The sequence below is a fragment of the Muscardinus avellanarius genome (assembly GCF_963383645.1).
Source record: "Muscardinus avellanarius genome assembly, chromosome: 3".
NCBI classification, from domain to species: Eukaryota; Metazoa; Chordata; class Mammalia; order Rodentia; family Gliridae; genus Muscardinus; species Muscardinus avellanarius.
In genome coordinates, this window is record NC_137788.1 from 35904207 (window position 1) to 35924556 (window position 20350).

Here is a 20350-nt window from a genome sequence, read left to right on the forward strand (position 1 = left end):
GAAGAAATGAATGCTCTTGAAATTCAAGGGTGAAGGTAGCCCATTCAAAGTTGTTAAAAAGCAGTGGTAGAAAAAAAGGGGGGAGGACAATTCCAAAATGAGGCCGCTTGACATCTCACTAGGTCCATAAAAAGAAGAGTTCAGCCAGGTGTGGTGGCGAACGCTTGTAATCCCCGCACTTGGGAGGCTGAGACAGGAGGATTACACAGGTTCGAAGCCAGTCTCAGCTATTTAGTGAGGCTCTCAGCAACTTACTGAGACCGTTTCCAAATAAAATATAAAATAGGCCTGGGAGTATAGCCCGAAGGTAGAAAGCCCCTGGGTTCCACCCTGAGTACCACCCCAAAATAAATAAATAAAAGTTCATTTTGTTTGAAGGGTAGTATATGGGAAGGGGTTGTGAAGCATGAATGTTAAAAGCAGGGGTTTTATGTACCCAAGTCTTAAGTTTCTCAAAGAAAAAAAAAACTCAAAAAAAAAAGGCAGGGGTTTTAAGCATACTTTGAGCCTGTCAAGTGAGGACAGGGTATATACTTCACATTTCATATAATTCTTATCAAGACTGAAGATCACGGTTGGCACGTGGTTATCTTTTTTTGAACATCAACTATTATGGAAATACCAGGAATGCAACAATAAAGAATTTGGATTTTCTCTGGTCATTAAGAGAATATAGTTGAGGGTGGTGGCACACACCTGTAATCCCAGTAGCTGGGAGGCTGAGATAGGAGAATCACAGATTCTGAGCTAGCCTCAGCAATTTAGTGAAGCCTTTTGAAACTTAGTGAGACCCTGTTTCAAAATAAAATAGAGCTGGGGGTGCAGCTCAGAAGCAGAATGCTTCTAGGTTCAATTTCTCACACACAACACACACACACACACACACACACACACACACACACTACAGCTTTTTGAGCAATAAGGGGCATTGGAAGGCAAGGGCCCTGAGCTCAAGTTGAAGCTCTGCTTCTCTCTCTCATGCCCATCCAAACCTCCACATCCTCAACCCACAAGCATTTCAAAACCATTTATCTAAAAACCAGCCATTTATATCTGTTTAGGTAAGTTACAGAAGGAGTGTGTTGGTGTATTTACAAGTTGGTATGTCCAGATATACTATAACTTAGTGTCTGTATTTAATATTGACAACCAAAAAATATATATAAATATCTTCCATCTATACACAGCAGGGCAGGAGTGTCCATGTCTTCTTCAGCAGTGAGTTCTCAGCCTCCCAAGGCCCTTCTCTCATGGTGATCGTCTGGCCCTCAGTGCACAGGAGACTAGAACCTGGCAGCCCATCTGACCCTTCCCCTCCTCCCTGCACTCCAGTGCTCCCAACTGGTCTCAGGCAAGGAAAGATTAAATTGAGTGGTAGGGTAGGAAGAGATGGGAACGGGCAAATCCTAAAGTGGAGCCCAACCCCGAGGGTGGGGAAATCCAGGCCTGCAGAGGGGGTGGCCACAGCCACCTCCTGGGGTAGAAGCCTTGTAGTTCATAGTTCGATTAGTGTGTCCTTGGTCATTGGTCATTGGTCCAGCCCTACAGATTAGCTTGGTGAAGAAGGCAAGTGTCTGGACAAGGCTGGGTCCTCACCCTCAGGCACTAAGCCACTCAGGGTGAAGCCTGGGGTGTGAGGACAGGAGCCTCTGGCTGATAAAAAAATAATAACAAAATCAGTAATAAAAAAAATTATAAAACCTGTTGCTTGTCTGAATAGATGTGAGCAACAGTCTTTTTTAGTTAAAATCCTGGAGCCGTTAAAGTCCTGAATATTCTTCTGGACATCATTGCTGGCTGAAAGAGCTCCAGGCCCGGCTTGGCTAAAATCTGTCAGTTTGGAAGTCTTATCCAGCTGCCTGTGCTCCAGAGATTCTTGGGGCTGCTGAGAGCAGGCCGGGCTGGGGGTGTGGAGCACCTCACACTTGGGAATCAGCCCCCAGAGGGTGGAACAGCTCCTCGGGTGTCTTGTCACTTTGATTGGCTCCCCCCTGTCGGAAGCCAGAAGCAATCTCATCGAAGGTCCGGCCTTTAGTCTCAGGAACTTTGAAGTAGGTGAAGATGAAGAACAGAATCAGGAGCACAGTAAAGATGATGAAGACGTAGGGACCACACAATTGCTGAAAAACACAAACACATAGCCGTGGTTGGAGATCATGACCCCATACCCTGGCTGCCAGACTGGGAAGAAAGTCACTTTACCTCTGGGGCTTTGATCTAGAACAGGGAACACACCCACCTACCACCCAGGGGCGCCATAATAGTTACACCTGGCATGTGGCAAGCTCGAGGGATGCCATGCAAAGCTAAGGCAAGCCTTGGAGCTGAGGTCAGTGTTCACAGCCAGGTAACTTAGGCTTCTGAGCCTCAGTTTCCTCCTTAGTATGATTCCTAGCGAGAATGCTGGGAGAGCACTTTGCATAGCACTGTGGGGTCCTGCGTGCAGGTGATGAACAGATAGAGCAATGGGGGCTCTCACCTCCACATACTGGAAGCACATGCCCACAATGAAATTTGAGGTCCAGTTGGAGAAGCCAGCAACGGCGAAGGCAGCTGGGCGAGGACCCTGGCTGAAGAGTTCAGCCACAATGAACCATGGGATGGGGCCAGGGCCCACTTCAAAGAAGGCCACAAAGCCAAAAATGGCCACGATGCTCAGGTAGGACATCCAGGGCAGCTGCTCCTGTTGAGGAAGATGGGTGGGGGTTAGACTAGGTTGTGATGGTGCCTCAGAGGAAACAGAAGTGCAATGCCCCACTCTGTGCTGGAAGGCAGGAGGTCTGGGGCTGAACATGGTGCACTGCATTGGTTCTCGGTTTCCTCTTCTGAACAAAATGATTTAAGTACTGCTGGGTGGTTGCAAGGTCAAAGCGCATCCTCTGGAGGTGGTAATGTGTGCCTGTGCAGGGTGCTGAGAAGGCCTGTGGAACCCTGGCTCTGACTGGAGAAGTCTGCCATGGCAGAACTCCAGAGGCTGGGGAAGACTCATGTTTAAGGCTTGTAAGGGGCCCAACTCAGGCTGGAAATAATTTTCCTTGAGTAAACCTTACTAGAAAAGTTAAGGACTTTGGTTCAGATCTCACATCTGCCCCTCATCACTTCCTGCATGCCCACCCTCTCAGCAATCCCTGGACTTTCCAAGACTAAGTTCAGCTGTAAATGAGTCCATTGGTGCTTTCCTTGCCTAGAAGTTGGATAAATGAGTGTTTGTGCATATGAGTGCCTGGTACAGGTTATCACAGCAATCAGTCACAGGCTTGGGGCCAGCAGACCTGAGGTTGACTCCTGGTGTCATTTTTTTATCAGCTTAGCCATCCCTAATCCTGAAATCTGAAATCCAAAATGCTCCAAATTTGAAACTTTTTGAGTACCACTGACATAATGCCACAAGTGGAAAATTCCATACCTGAGCTTGTGTGACTGATCAATGCAGACACACTAAGTTGTACAGGAAACATGAACGAGTTTTGTGTTTGGATATGGGTCCCATCCCTAAGACTTAATGGACACGTATTCAGAAACCCCCTAAATCTCCAACACTCCTAGCCCTAGCATCCCAGATAAGGCTGAATTGCATCTCCAAGTCGTGAGAACCCTGTGAGACAGGCGTGTTTCAGCACCTCTAGGATTGGGAGTGTAATACTTCCCGGCATCGTCGGGAAGATGAACTGAGGCTGCAGATAAAAGCTTTGAAAGGTTCACTGCTGGGCCAGGCAGTTCCCTAGGGTGATGAGGGGTTGGAGTCTGGGGTTGTGTGAAAACCAGGCAGAAAGGCACAAGTTCAAGGCAGGATGTGAGTGGGATGGAAGGAGACAAGCTCAGGAGCCAGGCTGGACCCCAGCCTGGACCCCAGCCTGGGAGGCAGAACCAGGGAGCGCTCAGTCCCACTCAAGACTGCCAGGCTGGGGCTGTCGCAGGCACTTCAGGATCAAGGTTCAGGTGGACTTCCCACCCCACCCTACTCACCAGCAGCGCCAGAGCAATGGTCATGAGCACAGCACAGCCCGCCATGCCAGCCAGGCCTATGAGGTGCAGGGTCCGCCGGCCAGCTCGCTCCACCACGAACAACTGTGGGCAGGGAAAGCGCTGGTTAGCATTAAGGTGCCTTTTGGAACCTACTCACCTGGAGGTTTCCCTCTAGCGGGGAAAACCACATGGCTCCACACAGACCAGTGGAGAAGACAGCACCACCTCCTCTCTAGAGTTTGGCTTGGGGCCAGAGAGAGGGGCGAGGGGCAGAGAGCTGGCCCCGGAGACCAGATGGCTGAGCATCTGGGCTGTGACCTTTAGAGGGCCTTTGTGTTTCACCTCCCTGAGCACGCAAGTCAGCTCATGAAGCTCATGAGTTGTTGAGAATGAATATGGAGAGAGCATCATGGAGCCCATGACACAGCCTGGCTGCCAGTAAACGCTGTCATTCTGTCACAGGGCCCCGGGGCTCTGAAGTGCACCCTGGCTTCTGTCCAACAGCAAGTGAAGACTCACCGACACGACAGTGAAGGCGGTGTTGACGATGCCCGAGCCAATGGTGGCATACACAGGCTGCTGCACTCCCGCCTTCTCGAAGATGCTCGTGGAGTAATAGAACACCTGCCAGGGAGACAGACTGTTAGGGCTTGGCCAGGTGCTCGGCCCTCCCCTGCCTCTGTACCTGCGGGTGTGGGACACAGGGCCAGTAAAGAATGAAGGGGCAGATACTTCTCAGGCAGATGGATATCACACCAGTGACCTTATAGATTTTGGCCAGAAGGGAAGCGTCTCTAGCAGAGGCTACCATGTTTTGTTTGGGACTAGTTCACAGCACACACTTGCTCCTGGGGCTTAGTGGGGGCACTCACAGCGTTGATGCCCGACAGCTGCTGGGACAGTTGCAGCACCACAGCGATGAGGATGGGCTGGCGGTAGGCAGGGGAGCGGAACAGCTCCAGGATTGTGACCTTCTTCTCTCGCATCATCTGCCGACTCTCTTCCTTCATCTCCTGCAGGTCGCGGGTCACGTCAGCGGTCCCACGCAGCTTCTTCAGCACTGGTGGGACAGGAGAGAAGGTGGTGTGCTCAGAGGGGGGAGGAAGCCAGGGCTCAGGGGGTGGGAAGGAGGGCAGGGCCCGGCCCGTACCACTCTTGGCCCGGTTCTCCTCATTGCGGTTGATGAGCAGGAAGCGGGGGCTCTCGGGGCAGAAGGGCAGCAGGATGCACTGCGCCAGGGCTGGGATGAAGATGATGCTCAGCAGCAGGGGCCACAGGTCCTCGTTGCCCAGGATGGAGTCCAGGCCGAATACCTGGGGGAAGCAGGGGCTGTGAGCGCCCCTGCCCTGGCTCCTACGCCCATGCCCATCCCACCACAGTGGTCTTCCCTGCTTGGTGTCAGCTTCTGTTTTAGGGAAAGAGCTCCAGCGCTATGGAGGCTTGGCCACGAATGCGAGGCTTGACCTCTCTGAGGCTGGACCTCGGTTTCTTCATTTCTGACACAGGGAAGGCAAGACCTAAACTCACCGCATCATTGAGAGGACAAATGACCAGGGTACAAATGTGTCTGGCACAGAGTATGGGGCTGCTACTCTATCACAGGTAGGGCTTAGAGGTGGGAACCAAGGAGCCTTCTGAGAGAAGATACAGTATGCATGAGGGCTTGCAGGCCTGCAGGCAGGAGAAGGTCCAGCATTTGAACAAACATTGCAGTCCCCTGTGGCTGGGGGCCCAGAGTGAGAAGAAGGGGTGAGAAGGATCCAGTAATCTTGCTCTTCGCCTGGGGAGGCCTGTGAGTGGTGGTGTGTTCTTGGGGACTGGCCTTTGCAGGGCCATGGAAGGCTGGGTAGAAGTCTGAAGAAGCTCGGCTGGACAGACCCGAGGGCCACTACAGGCAGCCCCTGCCTCTGCTTACCTGGGCGATGAGGATGCCGATGACAATGCCCAGCTGGTGCAGGGTGCCCAGGGCCCCACGAAGAGCTGTGGGTGACACTTCTCCCACGTACATGGGCACGAAGCCGGTAGTCAAGCCGCAGTACACACCAATGATGAAGCGGCCCAAGATGAGCATTTCAAAGGACTTGCCCAGCTTCGAGAAGCCCATGAGCACAGCAGACAGGAAGGCCAGCAGGTTCATCATCAGCATTGAGTTCCGCCTGCAGTGAGGTCACAGGTGAGGCGAGGCCCTGGATCCCCAACTCCCCCAGGACTGGGCCACAGGCAATACCCTGGAACAGGCAGGAAACTCTCCCCCACCTACCACTCCCGCCTAGGACTCCCCAGACAAGAGGTTGTGGGCTCCCCAAGGGCAGGGCCAGGCCCTCCTGCTCACCTGCCAAAGCGGTTAACAAAGAGACCCACGGAGAAGGAGCCAATCATTCCTCCAACGGAGAAGATGGCCACTGAGAGGGACCAGAGCGTGGTGAGCGTGGTGGGCAGGATGGGCTCCCCATGGCGGTGGATCCACGTCTGGTTGTAGAACTCCTCGATCACCTGCAAGGAGAAGCAGCCTCAGTGGGTGGATAAGGCTGGCACCCCCTACTTCCATGCCTCTGAGAGGTCCGTTTATACTGCAAACTCATTGCATGTTCTTGAGCCAAGTCCCTCCCTTTGGGGGGGCCTCAGTTTCCTCAAACGAGACACAGGGGCTGGACTCCATCTCTGAAAGCCAGCTCGCAGCTGGTTCCCCAAGGTGTGGTTCCTAGTGCTCTCTGGTTTCACATGTTCAATATGACTTGCTGGGGACAAGGACAAATGACGGGTGGAGCAGATTCAGGCATGGACACCTCTCTTCCTTCCTTTTTTAATTTTTGGTGCTGGAGAATTGAACCCAGGGGCATTCTACCTCTGAGCTACACTCCCAGCTCTGTTTTATTTATTTATTTTTGAAACAGGGTCTCACTAGGTTGATTAGAGTCTGACTTGCTGAGGCTATCCTTGAACCTGTGGTTCTCCTGTCTCAGCCACCCAAGTACTGGGATTACAGGTGTGTGCTGCCACATGCAGTTGCCTTTTTAAATTTTAAAACAGTTTTGCAAAATTGCTGAGACTGGGCTCAAACCTGAGACCCTCCTGTTTCAGCCTCTCAAGTATGAGGATTATAGGAAATGTGTTATGCTTATCTCTTGCTCCCAGTGCCCTAAGGCCCCAGCTTCTGCCCTGGGGCCCTCTCCCCAACCCCCTGCTGGGGAGGAAACAGAGCTGGACAGACAGGTTCTGCCATTCTGGAGGCCTCGTGGGAAGTGTAGACACACTGACTTTGCATACAGGGCCAGCTATGACCAACGCACACACATCACCACTCAGAAGTGCTCATAAGACTCACACTATCACTTTCTGCTCTCCAGGCCCGGCTCCCTGTGGCGGCCTGTGAGTGCCACCCTGAAGGACCCGTGACCCCATCTCCTCTCCAGGTCCACAGCTGGGAGGTTCAGTGAGAGGCTATGGACAAGGAAGCAGTTCCAGGAACTGGAGACACCTGTCCTTATACAGGCCTGCCTGCTAGCCCAGCCCCCACCAGGGAGGGTGAATGTAGCTCGAGCAGGCAGTCCCAGTTCTGAGCATGTTCAGACACACCTAGTGTCTCGCCAGACCCACCTGGCACAGCACACACGTAGCCAGGCACAGGCCCAACCACTGAGAAAGAGCTTCCTATGTGCACTTCCTATTACACACAGTCATGATCATATTATCTGAAGATTCCTGGCTTCAGCCAGTCACAAACCTACCTGTCCCTCCTCCCCTTGCAGCTTGCAGCTCACGCCCAGTTCCTCACGAAGCCAACCTGTCTCAACACCCCTCTCCAGGTGTATGCTGCAAGCTCATGCACACACAGCAGTATGCAGTCTTCCATCTAGCAGAAGAGGCGGCAGTGGGTAGCCACACTTGCCGAAGAGGAAACTGAGGCAGCCTGGAATGCTCAGTAGAATGCTGGGTCTGGCCCAAGGTGCTTTCCCTTCAGCTGCCAAGGGTCCTCAGCCCCTACCATCTTTGTCGCTGCCCTACTGCCCCAAGTCTAGAGGTACTTGATAGAGGCTGGCCTCCAGAGGACTGGTGTAGGCTGATGGGGGAGAGGCAGCCCCAAAGATCGACTTAATTTGTTAGGAAAGCCAGATCATGCAGTGATGATGAACATGGGCTCTAAAATTGAACACAACCGAATTCAGATCCCAGGACTATTGCTTATTTCTGGTGTGACTGTGGGCAAGGTATTATTTAATCTCTAACATGAAGAAACTGGCAATATGGTCATAGGTGATTTAACAATAGGAATACATTGTGAGAAATGTGTCATTAGACGATTTCATTGTGCAAACACCAGAGTGCACTACACACAAATCCCCTAAATGGGACAGAGCAGTCACTAGATGTAGCCTCGTAATGCTGTCAGGAGACAGGGTAAACCCTGCTGGCTTAACACAGCATACAGTTTGACAGTAAGCTTTTTATTTACTTATTAACAAGTAAAAGGCATACACTCTAACATAAAAAGATAAAAACATAAACTAGTAAAATAATAATAAAATAAATACATAATAATAAAAGTAAATACATAAACTAGTAATGATAAAAATAAACCCATAAACTAGTAACATTTATGAGCATTTTTTAATATTATACCGTACAGCACGTAATGTAATATCATGCTCTGTACCTAACTGTACGTGCACAGCGGGGTGTTTACACCAGCACTGCCGCGCAAGAGTAGTGTGCTATGCTGTGCTGTGACGTTACCACGGCGATGCTGTTGCTCGGCTCCAGGGGAAAACTAGCTCTGTTATAATCTTGTGGGACCACCAATGCATGTGAAGTCTGTCACTGACCAAAATATCATTATGAGGTGCATGACTATGCCTACTTCATGGTGTTTCTGAATCACCTGGTGCCCCTAAAGTCATCCCAGCATACACTGGCACTGGCCCCAAGGCAGAGCAGTCAAAGCCTAATGGCCTTCATGCCACAATTCAAAACTGAAGTTCCTTCTAGGGTCATTCCAACCTTCCCACCTGACAACACTGTCTACCTTCCACCCTCACTGTTTCTCCACTCCTCCGCTGCTTGACACCCAGTCCCTAGGTCTCCCCTGAGGACAGGAACCAGAGCCAGTGCCGGGGATGCCGTGAGCCAACAGAGGGATCAGTGGATTAAGGGTCTTGGGCTTTCCCTGGAAGCTCTGATTCTGCTGGAGCAGAGACAAGGCAGATTTTAACAAAACACAAAGTGCTTGTGTTCTTCAAGGGACAAAACCAACCCCAGAGAAGGACTGGCTGGCGACAGTAATGCCCCATTTATCAGGCTCCACAGAGAACAAGCTGTTCTGGATAAGGGGACTGTCCAGATAAATGCACTCGCCCCTCTGAGGGCCCAAACTTTCTTAACCCACCATCAGATTGGAAGTCTTTCTCCCTTCTGTCACTTTCCCTGAATAACCAGACCTATAAGAAGGGTTCCAGCTTGAAGGGGCTCTCTCCAGCACCAAAGACAGGCATTGGTCCCTGCCTGGTGGTTTTCATTTCTGCAATCCAAAGGCCTCAGGGTCTCCTTTACCCCTCTGTGGTTCAAGGGCTTTCATGATTCCCCACGCTCCTTTTAAAGTTGGCTATAAAGTCAGTTGATTGAATTGTTTGAATTATGTTCAAAGAAAACAGTAAATAAGTACTGAATAAGGGCTTAAACTGCCTATATGAGCTTACAGGCATAACGCTGAGCTTTCCATTTTGGCAGTTCAAGTCTTGAGCTCTCCTGGAGTGAGGCAGCTGGTCAGAGGACCCTGGGTTCCCAAAGCCCCACCCTCAGGCAAGTGTCCTGTTGGGAAACAGAGGAACCAAGCCTCATCCAGGGCTGGCTCCGGGTTCACCAGCCACTCTGCTGCTCAGGCCAGCTTACAGGGGTGAGCAGCCTGTCCCTTTACTTCAGACTCATCCCCTCAACCTCCCAACCAGCAGCATTTCCTGGCTATGTGTGGCCACTGGTGGGCCTCAGCCTCGGAACCTGGAGCCTGAGGTTTCTGGGAAGAAGCTCCACCTGGGTTTCCATTCCTGCTGGTCTGCTGAGGGCCCTGCGTCCTCTCCTCCCAGGAGCCCATCTTGGGGCTCAAAGCTGACCCTTGGCCCAGGAACGGCAAGGGGGCTCCTGAGAATCACAAGAATCCTACATGATCAAAGTTCTGGGGTCACCTCTTCCACCCAGTCACTGCCCTTGGCATCCTGGCTAGAAGTGTCTGGGTCCCTGTCAGCGGAGAAGAGCCGCCTGAGTCTACCCTAAGAGGCTCCCGGGAATAGTCTACACAAGGCCCTGGGCAAACCTCACACCCCATGTGTCCATCACAAGCCTGGGAGGTGGCCCTGACCCTGCCATTGCCCCCACACCACAGGGTCCCAGGTCCTGCTGATGCTGTCTCCTGACTCGTTCCACACCTCCGCCCACACACCACCTGCGCCAGGTCTCACTCAAAGCTGGATCCCAGTTCCCACAATTCATTATTCCTCAGAGCCCATGGGGCCAACGCACTAGCTCGGCCCCATTCCTGCTCTGCTCCCTTCCAGTCATGCCCTCTCTACTCAGCATGGGTGCCTGGGTGAGTGGCCGCAGGCTGGGGGCAAGGGACGGTCCTGGTCAGTTTGAGAGGTGATTAGAGAGTTGCATGTAAGCCCCTCATTCAGTGTAACAGACTACACCATGGGGGCTCGTGCTGAGAAGCAGTGAGGCTGAGGTCTCCAGGGCAGGGTGGTGTGCAGGAAAAAGCCATTTCTAACCCTGCAGCTCTTGGGCGGGGAGGGCCGTCCATGCCGGTAGGCATCTCAGGAATCCCCGAGCCACCCTCCACCAGGCTTAGGAAGCTGCGGGTGAGGACCACATGTCTGCCCGTCTGGAGGAAGCTCTCACTTCCTCTGCAAGCCCTAGATGTATCTACAGAAGGGCACGGGGTGGACCATGCCACTTGGCACACAGCGTGAGCCGTTGCTGTCATCACTGTTGCTTTCTCAAGGAGAGAAGCCACCCCCTTCCGGGCAGTGGGGTTCCATTTTTATGTAGCCAAGAGCCAAATCACTACTCTAAGGACCACATAAGAGGAAGAACCTAGAGACCTCCAGTCTGCCTCAGGGACCCCAGCGGGTCTGTAGCCCCAGAGGGCAGAGGCCTCAGCCTTCTGAGGATGGGACTGCCCTATATGGTAATATAGGAAGTCAGCTTCCTCTCAGTAGGGAAGATCCAAGTCAAAGTGACCTACAGCAGGGAGCGGCCGCATTGTATGTAAAAGGTTAGGTGGTAAGACCTATTAGGTAGGGTCTGTGAGCCACACATGGCCTCTGATGCTTGTTCATCTTTAAAAATGTGAAACCATTCTTAGCTTGTGGATCACAGAGAAATAGGCTACTGGCTGAATTTGGCTTCCTTCCAACCCATCTGAGAACCTCAAATTGGTCTTACCATCCTTCTCCAGATACCCCTCTCTAGAGGCCTGGGTCTTCCCTTGTCCCTGGCAGGGCTATGTGGGCCAGGTCACTGCGTTCAATCTCTCTCACCCCCCCTTCCTCTTTTCTAGAGGACACTGTGGGGATGAAGGGGTTACAGGCTGCGAGGCTTTCAGCTCCAATAAGGAGGAAAGGGCCAGCTCTTCCAGCTCAGGCACCCAGGCTGGCCTTGACCACAGTTCCTAGCATTTTCTCTCCTTCCTGCTTGGCTCCTGAACCTCCCCTCCCCCCACCTCTCAGCCCTGAGCTGAGTCTCCACAGTAACTCAGCCACAACCCAGGGGCCAGCTGGGAGTTCAGAGCCACATTTTCCGGTGAGGCTGGACTGATAGCTCCACCCACTGGTCCCCTGGGGTCTGGACGAAGTGGCCTAGGTTAGAGCTTAAGGCTAGGCTCCAACCCACACAGCAGAGACCAGACCACCCAGGCTGCTTCTGCAAAAAAACCAGGGACTCAATCTGCCTCCAAACTGATCCCAGACCTTTTCCCTCTGGCTGTAGTGGCCACCTCACTGATCCATCCCTCTGGGGTCTCCCCTACAGACTGAGACCGTCATCTCACCGTGGTAGCCCCGTCCAAAGCCCTGCCTAGCCCTCGGATGAAGTATCTCCTCCACCCACGCTATGACTCAGGCGCCTTCCTCTGGCAGACACAGCAACTCCCCGCATGGCTGGCCGCCCGCACCCTGCGCTCTGGCGAGGGCCTCTTCCCTCACTTACGCTCAGTTGCCCGAGTGGATGTAGATGCTGCCCAGGAAAAGCTCACCGAGGACCACCCTTCCTTCCACTGTGCTCTCAAGTGGGGGGCGATTTTCCCCCCTCAGAACACACCTGCCCAGGTCCAGAAACATTTCAGCTGTCAGCCTGGCTACTGGCACCGAGTGGACGGAGGGCCTGGGATGCTGCTGTACACCCTGTGGTTGACAAAGCCTGTTCTAGGGGCCGAATGCCTGCCCCTTCCCCTGTGCCCGTCTCCAATGCTATAGGGACAAGGCTCTAGAACGTCAACACAGACAGTCTGACTCATCTGTGTCCAATGCCCAGCACAGGGCTGGAGGGAGGGTCATTACTAACTGACCAACAAGCCACAAATCTAACTGAGGGGCTTAGAAGATGATGGGACAGTGACAGGGTGTGATGGTGTAAGAGATTGTGCAACTGTGTGTGGGAAACCGTTGAGATGTGCACACATGACTGGGCTTGACTCGGCTCTGAGCTCAACATGAACAGACAGCTGGGTGACATCTGTAGGTATATGAAACAGTGGTCAGGTGCCCACCTCTGGTCATGCCCATCTTCCACAGCAGTCCGGGGAAGACTGCAGCCAGGTTCCCTAGGTTCAAATCCCAGCTCTGCCACTTGCTAGCTGTGTGCTCTTGGTTTAGTCGCTTAACTTCTGTCTCAGTTTCTTCCAAAACAGGCATTACGGTGCCTACTAGTGTAGTTACTGTAAGGATCAACTGAATTAGCATTTCTGAGTCCCTTAGAACGGTGTGCAGCACCCAGTACGTTGTGTTTGTGGTGACAGGTATAAGAAAGAGGGACCTGGGACTGTGGATCTCGACACTGACGGAGCCTGAGCCCAGCTCACCCGAGTGGGCAGCAGGCTTAGGCTGGGAGGTGGGTCTGGTTCTTCCACTCACCAGGCTGGCTCTGCTCAGGCTGGCCTGGCTATGTCCCTGGTTTTGAGGCGGCCTCACACTCAGACACTCCTGACACTGTCCCTGGGAGAACCTCACTGGTGGCGAGTCAGCCACCGGGGTGGGAGAGGCGATTTTCAGATCAACCAGTGGAGCGGGGTGGCCAGGATGCCCTCTGCATTCTCACCCTCTCCATCGGGGTGGCCAGGATGCCCTTCTGCATTCTCACCCTCTCCATCGGGGTGGCCAGGATGCCCTTCTGCATTCTCACCCTCTCCATCGGGGTGGCCAGGATGCCCTTCTGCATTCTCACCCTCTCCATCGCTGGGCTGCCCCTCCCCCAGCTTCCTCCTCCCCAGGGAGAGGAGAAGCCAGGACATGCTCACAGCATGGGGCGGGGAAGGGGAGTGCTGTGTGCAGTGTCCTCCTCATCTAGCCCATAAGAGGAAGATAGCCAGGTGTGGTGGTGCACACCTGCAATCCCAGTAGTTGGGAGGCTGAGACAGGAGGATCACAGGTTTGAGGCCAACCTCAGCAACTTAGTGAACCCCTGTTTCAAAATAGAAAATATAAAAGGCTGGGGGTATAGCTTAGAGGCAGAAAGTCCCTGGTTTAATCCCTAGTACCAAGAAGGAGGGGGAGGATCATTTCAGCCCCACCTGACTCACTGGGCTGTCAGGAGGAGGTAATTTAAGTGTAGGCGCTTTGAAAACACTTATGATAATATCATAATTAATTAGCCACTTCCAGAAGGAAGCCCTTTGGGCTTGTTTCATGGCAGAGAAGGTGCTTTTGGTAATGAGCAGCGGAACTGGCCCCCTCACCAGCAGTGGGGCAGTCTTCTGTCAAGGGCTGTGGCCAACCCGACGCCGTTTCCTAGGAGAAGCACTTCTGAGCAGGGCAGGCTGCATGCCCTGCGCAGGCAGTGGGCAAATCCATGCAGGGGGTGTTTTATGCCACCGCTCTGGCATCTCCACGCCTTTGCCTGGATACCGGGCCTTCTATCCCGGTGGGGCCAACTTGACCTTCAAGGTCTGACTGAGCGCCAGAGCTTTCAGAAAGCCCACCCGTCTCTCCCACAGCCTTGGCCGCAGCATTCGCCATCCTCCCCCTACCCGTTTGCTCACCTCAAAGTCCTTTATTAGTTATGTAGTCAGCCCCTGTGTCTGTGAGCCCAACCAAGGATCGTAAATATTTGAAAACCAAAAACTGTGTCTGTACTGAACATGTACAAACATTTCCTTCCGTGTCTTTACTCCTAAAAACAATACAACCCCTCCATGCTACCACACAGCATTAACACTGCATCAGGTATTACAAGTAAAGTATGTGGGAGCACGTACGCAGGGTGTGTGCAAATACTATGTCATCGTGTATTAGAGACTTGAGCCAAATCCAAGGGTCTGCAGGGGTTCTGGAGCCCACCCTCTGCGGATGCCTAGGGAGGACTGTGCTGTGGCTTTCCCAAGGGGCCCGCCCCGACCCTGTGGGTAGGAAGTCCTCACAGGGTGGGGACGGGCAGAGCTGAGCCCACGCACGGGCAGCTCTCTGAGGACCAGGACGTGTCCCCGCTGTGTTCCCAGGTACAGTCCCTCTGCTGCTGGGAGCGTGGTGTCTGGTATAGAGTGGACACTGGGAAGCCCTTGCTGAAGGAGTATAGGCAAGTGGAACCTCTGTACCTTCCTAGGACAATGCCTTGGCCGCCTCTCCTGGGCGGGGCGGCCACTCAGTCCTGCTCTATTCCTAGGCTCTGGGCCATGCTCACTTCTTACCATCATGTCCTTCTAGCCTCTCTTCCCATGTTAAAGGGTCACTTGTACTCTGCTTCAGCCAGGCTGTGAGAAGGCTTCTGTAAAGCGCAGAAGCCAAGAGACTGAACAGCCGCCTGCCTGGCCTGGAAACGCCGAGATGGCAGCGTGCTCTCTGGGCTGCTTTCCCGAAGTGACCTATGGCTAGGTGTCCCCAGATGCTGCCATAAATGCTATTTACGGCCTCAGCTGGGCCCTCCATGCGGGTCACCTGTGCTTCTGACACCTTGGTCAGCTGCTCCACCTCGGGTCACCTGTGCTTCTGACACCTTGGTCAGCTGCTCCACCTATGGCAGTGCCAGCCTGTGTTCCAGATCTGACTAGACGGGAAGCTGCGAGGGCTGGACAGCTTCGGTCTAGATTTGTTCACACTGTCAGGATATTTTAGTTCCTTTTGGCCAAATGTGGCTCTTGTTCCCTGCCACCTCCTACCTACAGGACCCTGCCCTCATGCATCTTCTCCTCCTCCTCTGCAGATTCCCTACAGCACATTTTAAAATAAACTCTGCAATTAAAAAAATCAAAACTGGCTGGGCGTGGTGGTGCATACCTAGGATCCCAGCACTTGGGGAGGCTGAGACAGGAGGATCACAGGCTTGAGGACAGCCTTAGCAGGGTAGCGAAATTTTCAGTAAAACCCTGTTTCAAAACAAAAAAATAAAAAGGGTCTGGGAGCATAGCTCAGAGGTAAAAAGCCCCTGGGTTCAACCTCTAGTACCATAAAAATAAAAAATAAAACAAGCCGGGACATGGTTGCAATCCCAGGACTTGGGAGTCCGAGACAGGAGCATGGCAGGTTTGCGGCCAGCCTCAGCTACTTAGTGAGGCTCTCTGCAATTTTGTAAGACCTTGATTCAAAATAAAGAATAAAAGGCCAGGGCTGGGGGTGGAGTTCGGAGACAGGATGTCTGAGTTCAATCCCCAGTACTGCAAAAATAAATAAATAAATAAATAAATAAATAAATAAATACGAAACAAATCAAGCCTAGCCATGCCATCGCTCTAGCTCTCATGACCTCTTTTCTCCCTTCCCCGCCACATCTCCTCGGGAAGGACCACCTCTACTCTTCCCATTTCCCTCCCACTGTGAGGAGGCTTTTCCCACAACCTTCTACTAGGCCAGCTTTTGTGGCCATGAGGCTACCATCGTCCTTCTGCATTCGGCAGCGTGGCGGTGACGGGTCTGATTCAGGCTCTGGGCACTGAGCGTTCCCTCGCTTGGCTCATCTCAGCGCTACTGACGGGTCGGGTGCCTGTCCCTCTTGCCCGCAGTGCGCCAGGGACTCGGGACAGCACCCAGTGCAGACGAAAACCCTTGGCCCTTCTAGTCCTCACATTCTTGCGAGGCTCTTGTCTCTGGGTTTTATAGGTTAGATCGTCTCCTTCTGGTCCTCTTATGTTCATAATCACCTGGCTCTCTGCTCTGGGCATTTTACTTCCTCCTCTCGACTCCTAGTTCACCCTGCCCTGTTCTTTTCCTGGAACGCACCTCTCTAGCCTGCGCTTTGATCCTCACTCTGGGACCACAGTCAAGACAACCCTTCATCCAGCGGTTCTCAGCTCTGGCTGCTCATCAGAATCAGGAAGGTTTTTTTTTTTTTTTTTTTTTTGGTGTTATTGGGGATAGAACCCAGGGGCAGCAACCAACTCTCAGACTGTCTAAGAATAAGACCCGTACGTGCCAGCGCCTCCTGTACATCCCACCAAACCTCGATTCCTGCACGTCCCGTGACGCGATGCTGGCCAGCTCCTCCCTGCCTGCCCCTCCCTGAAACATTACATATAAAGAACAGAAACCCAGAGGCCATTTTTATCCCGCTCACCCTGAACTAACAACCAAATTCTGTCCATTCCTCCTTCCGTGGGTTTGTTTTTATACCACTGGTACAGCAGCCTTTCTCAGATCCACCCCACTAGAGCAGACACCCAAGTCTCTGTTTCCCTGATGCACATCTTGTCATGTCTGTCCTCTTCAATGGGACCCGAGTGCTCTCCCTCTAAAGTCCATCCTCCACGCGCCTGCTGACGGTGCCACGCCAGGCTGGTGATTGCCTATTCTGCAGATCAAGCGTACTCCTAAGACCAGAGTAGTCCTGCTTGGGCTTACTCTTCCTCTCCACCCTAGCGGCACACAAGCTACACACCTTCATGAATCACCCGGCTCTCTGCTCTGGGCATTTTACTTCCTCTTCTCGACTCCTAGGAGTTCACTCTGCCCTGCTCTGTTCCTGGAACGCACCTCTCTAGCCTGCGCTTCGATTCTGTTGTTAACTCACTCTGACCACAGTCAAGACAACCCTTAATCCAGCAGTTCTCAGCTTTGGCTAAATCAGGAAGGCTTTTGTTTTGCGGCCCTGGGGATGGGATCCCGGGGCACTCTCCCTCTGAGCTACACCCCTAGCCCTATTGTTTTATTCTTTATTTTGAAACAGGGTCTCACTAAGTTGCGGAGGGTCTCACTGAGTAGCTAAGGCTGGCCGCAAACTTGTGATCCTCCTGTCTTAGTCTCCCAAGTCCTGGTATTACAAGTGTGTGCCACCATGCTAGGCTAGAAAGCTTTTATATTCAATGCCCAAACAACATCTCAATTAAGTGGGAATGCGGGGGTGACCAGGGGACTCTGAAATACAACCAAGGTGGAGAGCTCAACCTCCCTAGTGTCCCACTGTCTGTCTTGCAGACGTTCCATCTGTAAGGGTTCCCAACGGGAGCCAGCTCTGAAGCACAACCTTGGCAGGAGCTGGTGAGAGCACTTAGTGAAAACAGGGCTTGGGGCTGTTCCAAGCTTGGACCCACGCTGCCATGTCAGGCAGGCTTGGAAAAGTTCCGTCAGGGCCGCTGCTGTTGCTGCTGAGCATGACTCAGCAGGCCCCGCCTTCCCAGCGCCCTGCTCCCCAGCATCAGGCGTGGCCCCCACCAACGCCCTCCGCCTACTTGGAAGAAGCCCAGCTCTGGCTCCACACCCGGCCCGATCCCCCCAAACAGGCCCCGGCCCCCAGGAACACTCACTCTCTAACCTCACCGTTCAGGACAGAGGACCCAGAGGACCTTCCCTGTCACTTCATCCTCCCTGCCAAGGTGTGAAGCTCTTAAATAACAGGGCAGTTGGTTAGGAAGCTAGCCGGAGGCTGTGGAAACGGCAGAGCTGGGCTTCTCACTCTGTCACCAGCTATGTGACCTCAGGCCCGCTGGTCATTTTGTCAGCCTGGGCCTCGGTTTCCGGGTATATAAAGTGGAAATCACCACCCAACCCCATAAACACATGCAAAAGGCCTGGCCCAGAGAAGAGACTCTTTTCCTAGCTTCCTGCTTTTACCCCTTTTCCTCCTCTTCTCTCCACCCTAAAGCAAGGAGGTGGGGCCAGAGACATCACCAGCGTCCCTTCTAGTCTCAACATTCCCCTGAACAAGTGAGGGCAGATCTGGGATGCGCTATGGGGAGAAGGAAGCCGGACCTCCACCCCCCATGGTTCCCTAGGGCAAGACTTGGTTTTTGCTTTTACTGGCATGGAGCCTCCTGTGAGATGGCACAGTTTCAACCTAGCGCTAGATGCCTTACAAAGGAGTGTGTTGGTCGTGAGTGGGGTGTGAGCGCAGGCTGGAGGATCACCTGGCGGGGAGATGTTGGACACCAGGTCTGTCTCTGACCAGCTTGGGTGACACTGAGCAGGTTTCTCATCTCTGGCCATTTTCCCACCTATGGGATGGAAGTCATGGCTGTTTCCTACCCGCCTGCTTGCCTAAGAGTACCACAGTGAGCATGAAGGGAGCTGAGCATCAGGAAAGCCCCCAGTAGCCGCAGAATGCCATATAAACACCGCAGCATTATAAGAGTGTACTTCTGATTATTATACATGTCTGGAGCTGGGAACAGTGGCACACACCTGTTCCCAATACTTGGGAGGCTGGGAGAGGGGGATTGAAGGTTAGAGGCCAACCTCAGCAATTTAGCCAGACCTTGTTTCCAAACAAAAAATAAACTCAGAGGTAGAATGACAATTTCCATACCAAAAACCAAACCCCCAAAACCCAGTGCCCTGAGATTCTAGGGTTCTTTCTGGCTGGGAGGCAGACCTGAGTCGATGTCAATGGTTTTGACAGGCAGGTGGTAGTGTGAGTGTGTGGGTGTGTGTGTGTGGTGCAGCAGAGCAAGTCGGTGTCCTTGGGCCAAGGACGGCATGGCACTCACCTTCTGGGGGGCATTGATGACTCCGGTGTTGTAGCCAAACTGCAGGGATCCGAGCACAGCCCCTCCCACGGCCAGCATGAGGCGGCCTGTCACCTTCTGCAGAGAGACAAAGCGCACAGTTACAGGCCTGTCTAAGCCCAGGTTACTACAGGGCCGGGCCTGGGCAGGCAAGTTCCCATGTTCAGAGAGCTTGTCTGACTCCTGGCACCATAGCCATCCTTCTCCCAGGAAACTTGGTCACTTCCTGAACTGAGGTGCTTAAACCAGCCCAGCTGACATCGAGACCATTTCCCGGGGAGCGAGGGAGCAGGGTCTTCTCTCTGTAACCAGGTCTTGGCTAAAGAAGGAAAGGCTTTGGATTCTCTTGGGTCTCGTTCTCCTGATGGGGCCATGCTTGGGCTCCAAACTCTGATTGGGAGGAAGAGAAACCAACCCTCCCATGCAAGAGGGACCAAAGTATGAGAAAGGATCGGCACAGAGAGGGAGGAAGCACCCTGGATTCGGAGCCCATCTGCCTATTTGCTCTGTGAACTCTGGCAAGCTAAGTGACCCGGCCCACTGCTTCCCTTCCCTCCTTTTGCTTGTCTGCATGACAGGAACAGATGCAGTTGTGGGCACTGGAGACATGCCCTCGCCCTGCCTCCCCTGCCCACCATTCACAGGGCAGGAGACAGCATCTGGGAGAGAAAGGTCTAGTTAGCTCAGGGGTCTGCAGCAGAGCCAAGAGTAGAACTGGGGGCTCTGGGCTCCCTTTTCAGTGCCCTTCATGGCAATGCCCCCCCCCCGCCAAAAGCACAAGCTACCCAGGATTACCTGGACATACATAACACACCAACGAGAAATGTGCTTTGGAAAAAAACATGACACCAGGTAAGTGTATCGGGCCAGAGTATTTCAAGAGGCAAAGGGCTGGAGGAGTAAAAGGGTAAAAGGATTCTGTCCCTGGACGCAGAAGTCTTGAACAGGCAGGAAGGGTAGAGGCCGGCAGGTGAAAGGGCCCTGTGTACGTACACACAGGTGAAAGGCCAACAAGGTGTCTGCCTGGCTAGAGAGAGGAACAGGACTCTTTCTGGGTATTCAAGTGAGGAAGCCAAGAAATGTGACATGAGGCAGCCCTAACCAGCTGCAGGGGAATGGAGTCAGGGGTGCATGCTAAAGAAATGACTGGCATTCACCCACACACTATGCCTGCGCCAAGCTGGCTAGCCCTGCAGGTGGACGAGGGAAACTGGGGCTCCTGAGTCACAAAATAGCGTGGAGGAGACCCAGGAGAGT

General features: G+C 53.1%; 1 protein-coding gene across 1 annotated transcript; it reads right to left on the reverse strand.

The window, feature by feature from the left end:
• Positions 1–1919: 1919 nt before the first annotated feature.
• On the reverse strand, positions 1920–19165 carry SLC2A1 (solute carrier family 2 member 1; the record flags this gene model as incomplete). The annotated part of the gene is made up of 9 exons (XM_080690529.1): positions 19076–19165; positions 6299–6459; positions 5882–6122; positions 5117–5279; positions 4839–5026; positions 4486–4590; positions 3967–4068; positions 2480–2683; positions 1920–2120 (listed from the first exon to the last, which is right to left on the reverse strand). The coding sequence occupies exons 1-9, from the start codon at positions 19151–19153 to the stop codon at positions 1920–1922; spliced, it is 1443 nt and encodes a 480-aa protein (XP_080546655.1). The 5' UTR covers positions 19154–19165.
• Between the last annotated feature and the right edge of the window lie 1185 nt (positions 19166–20350).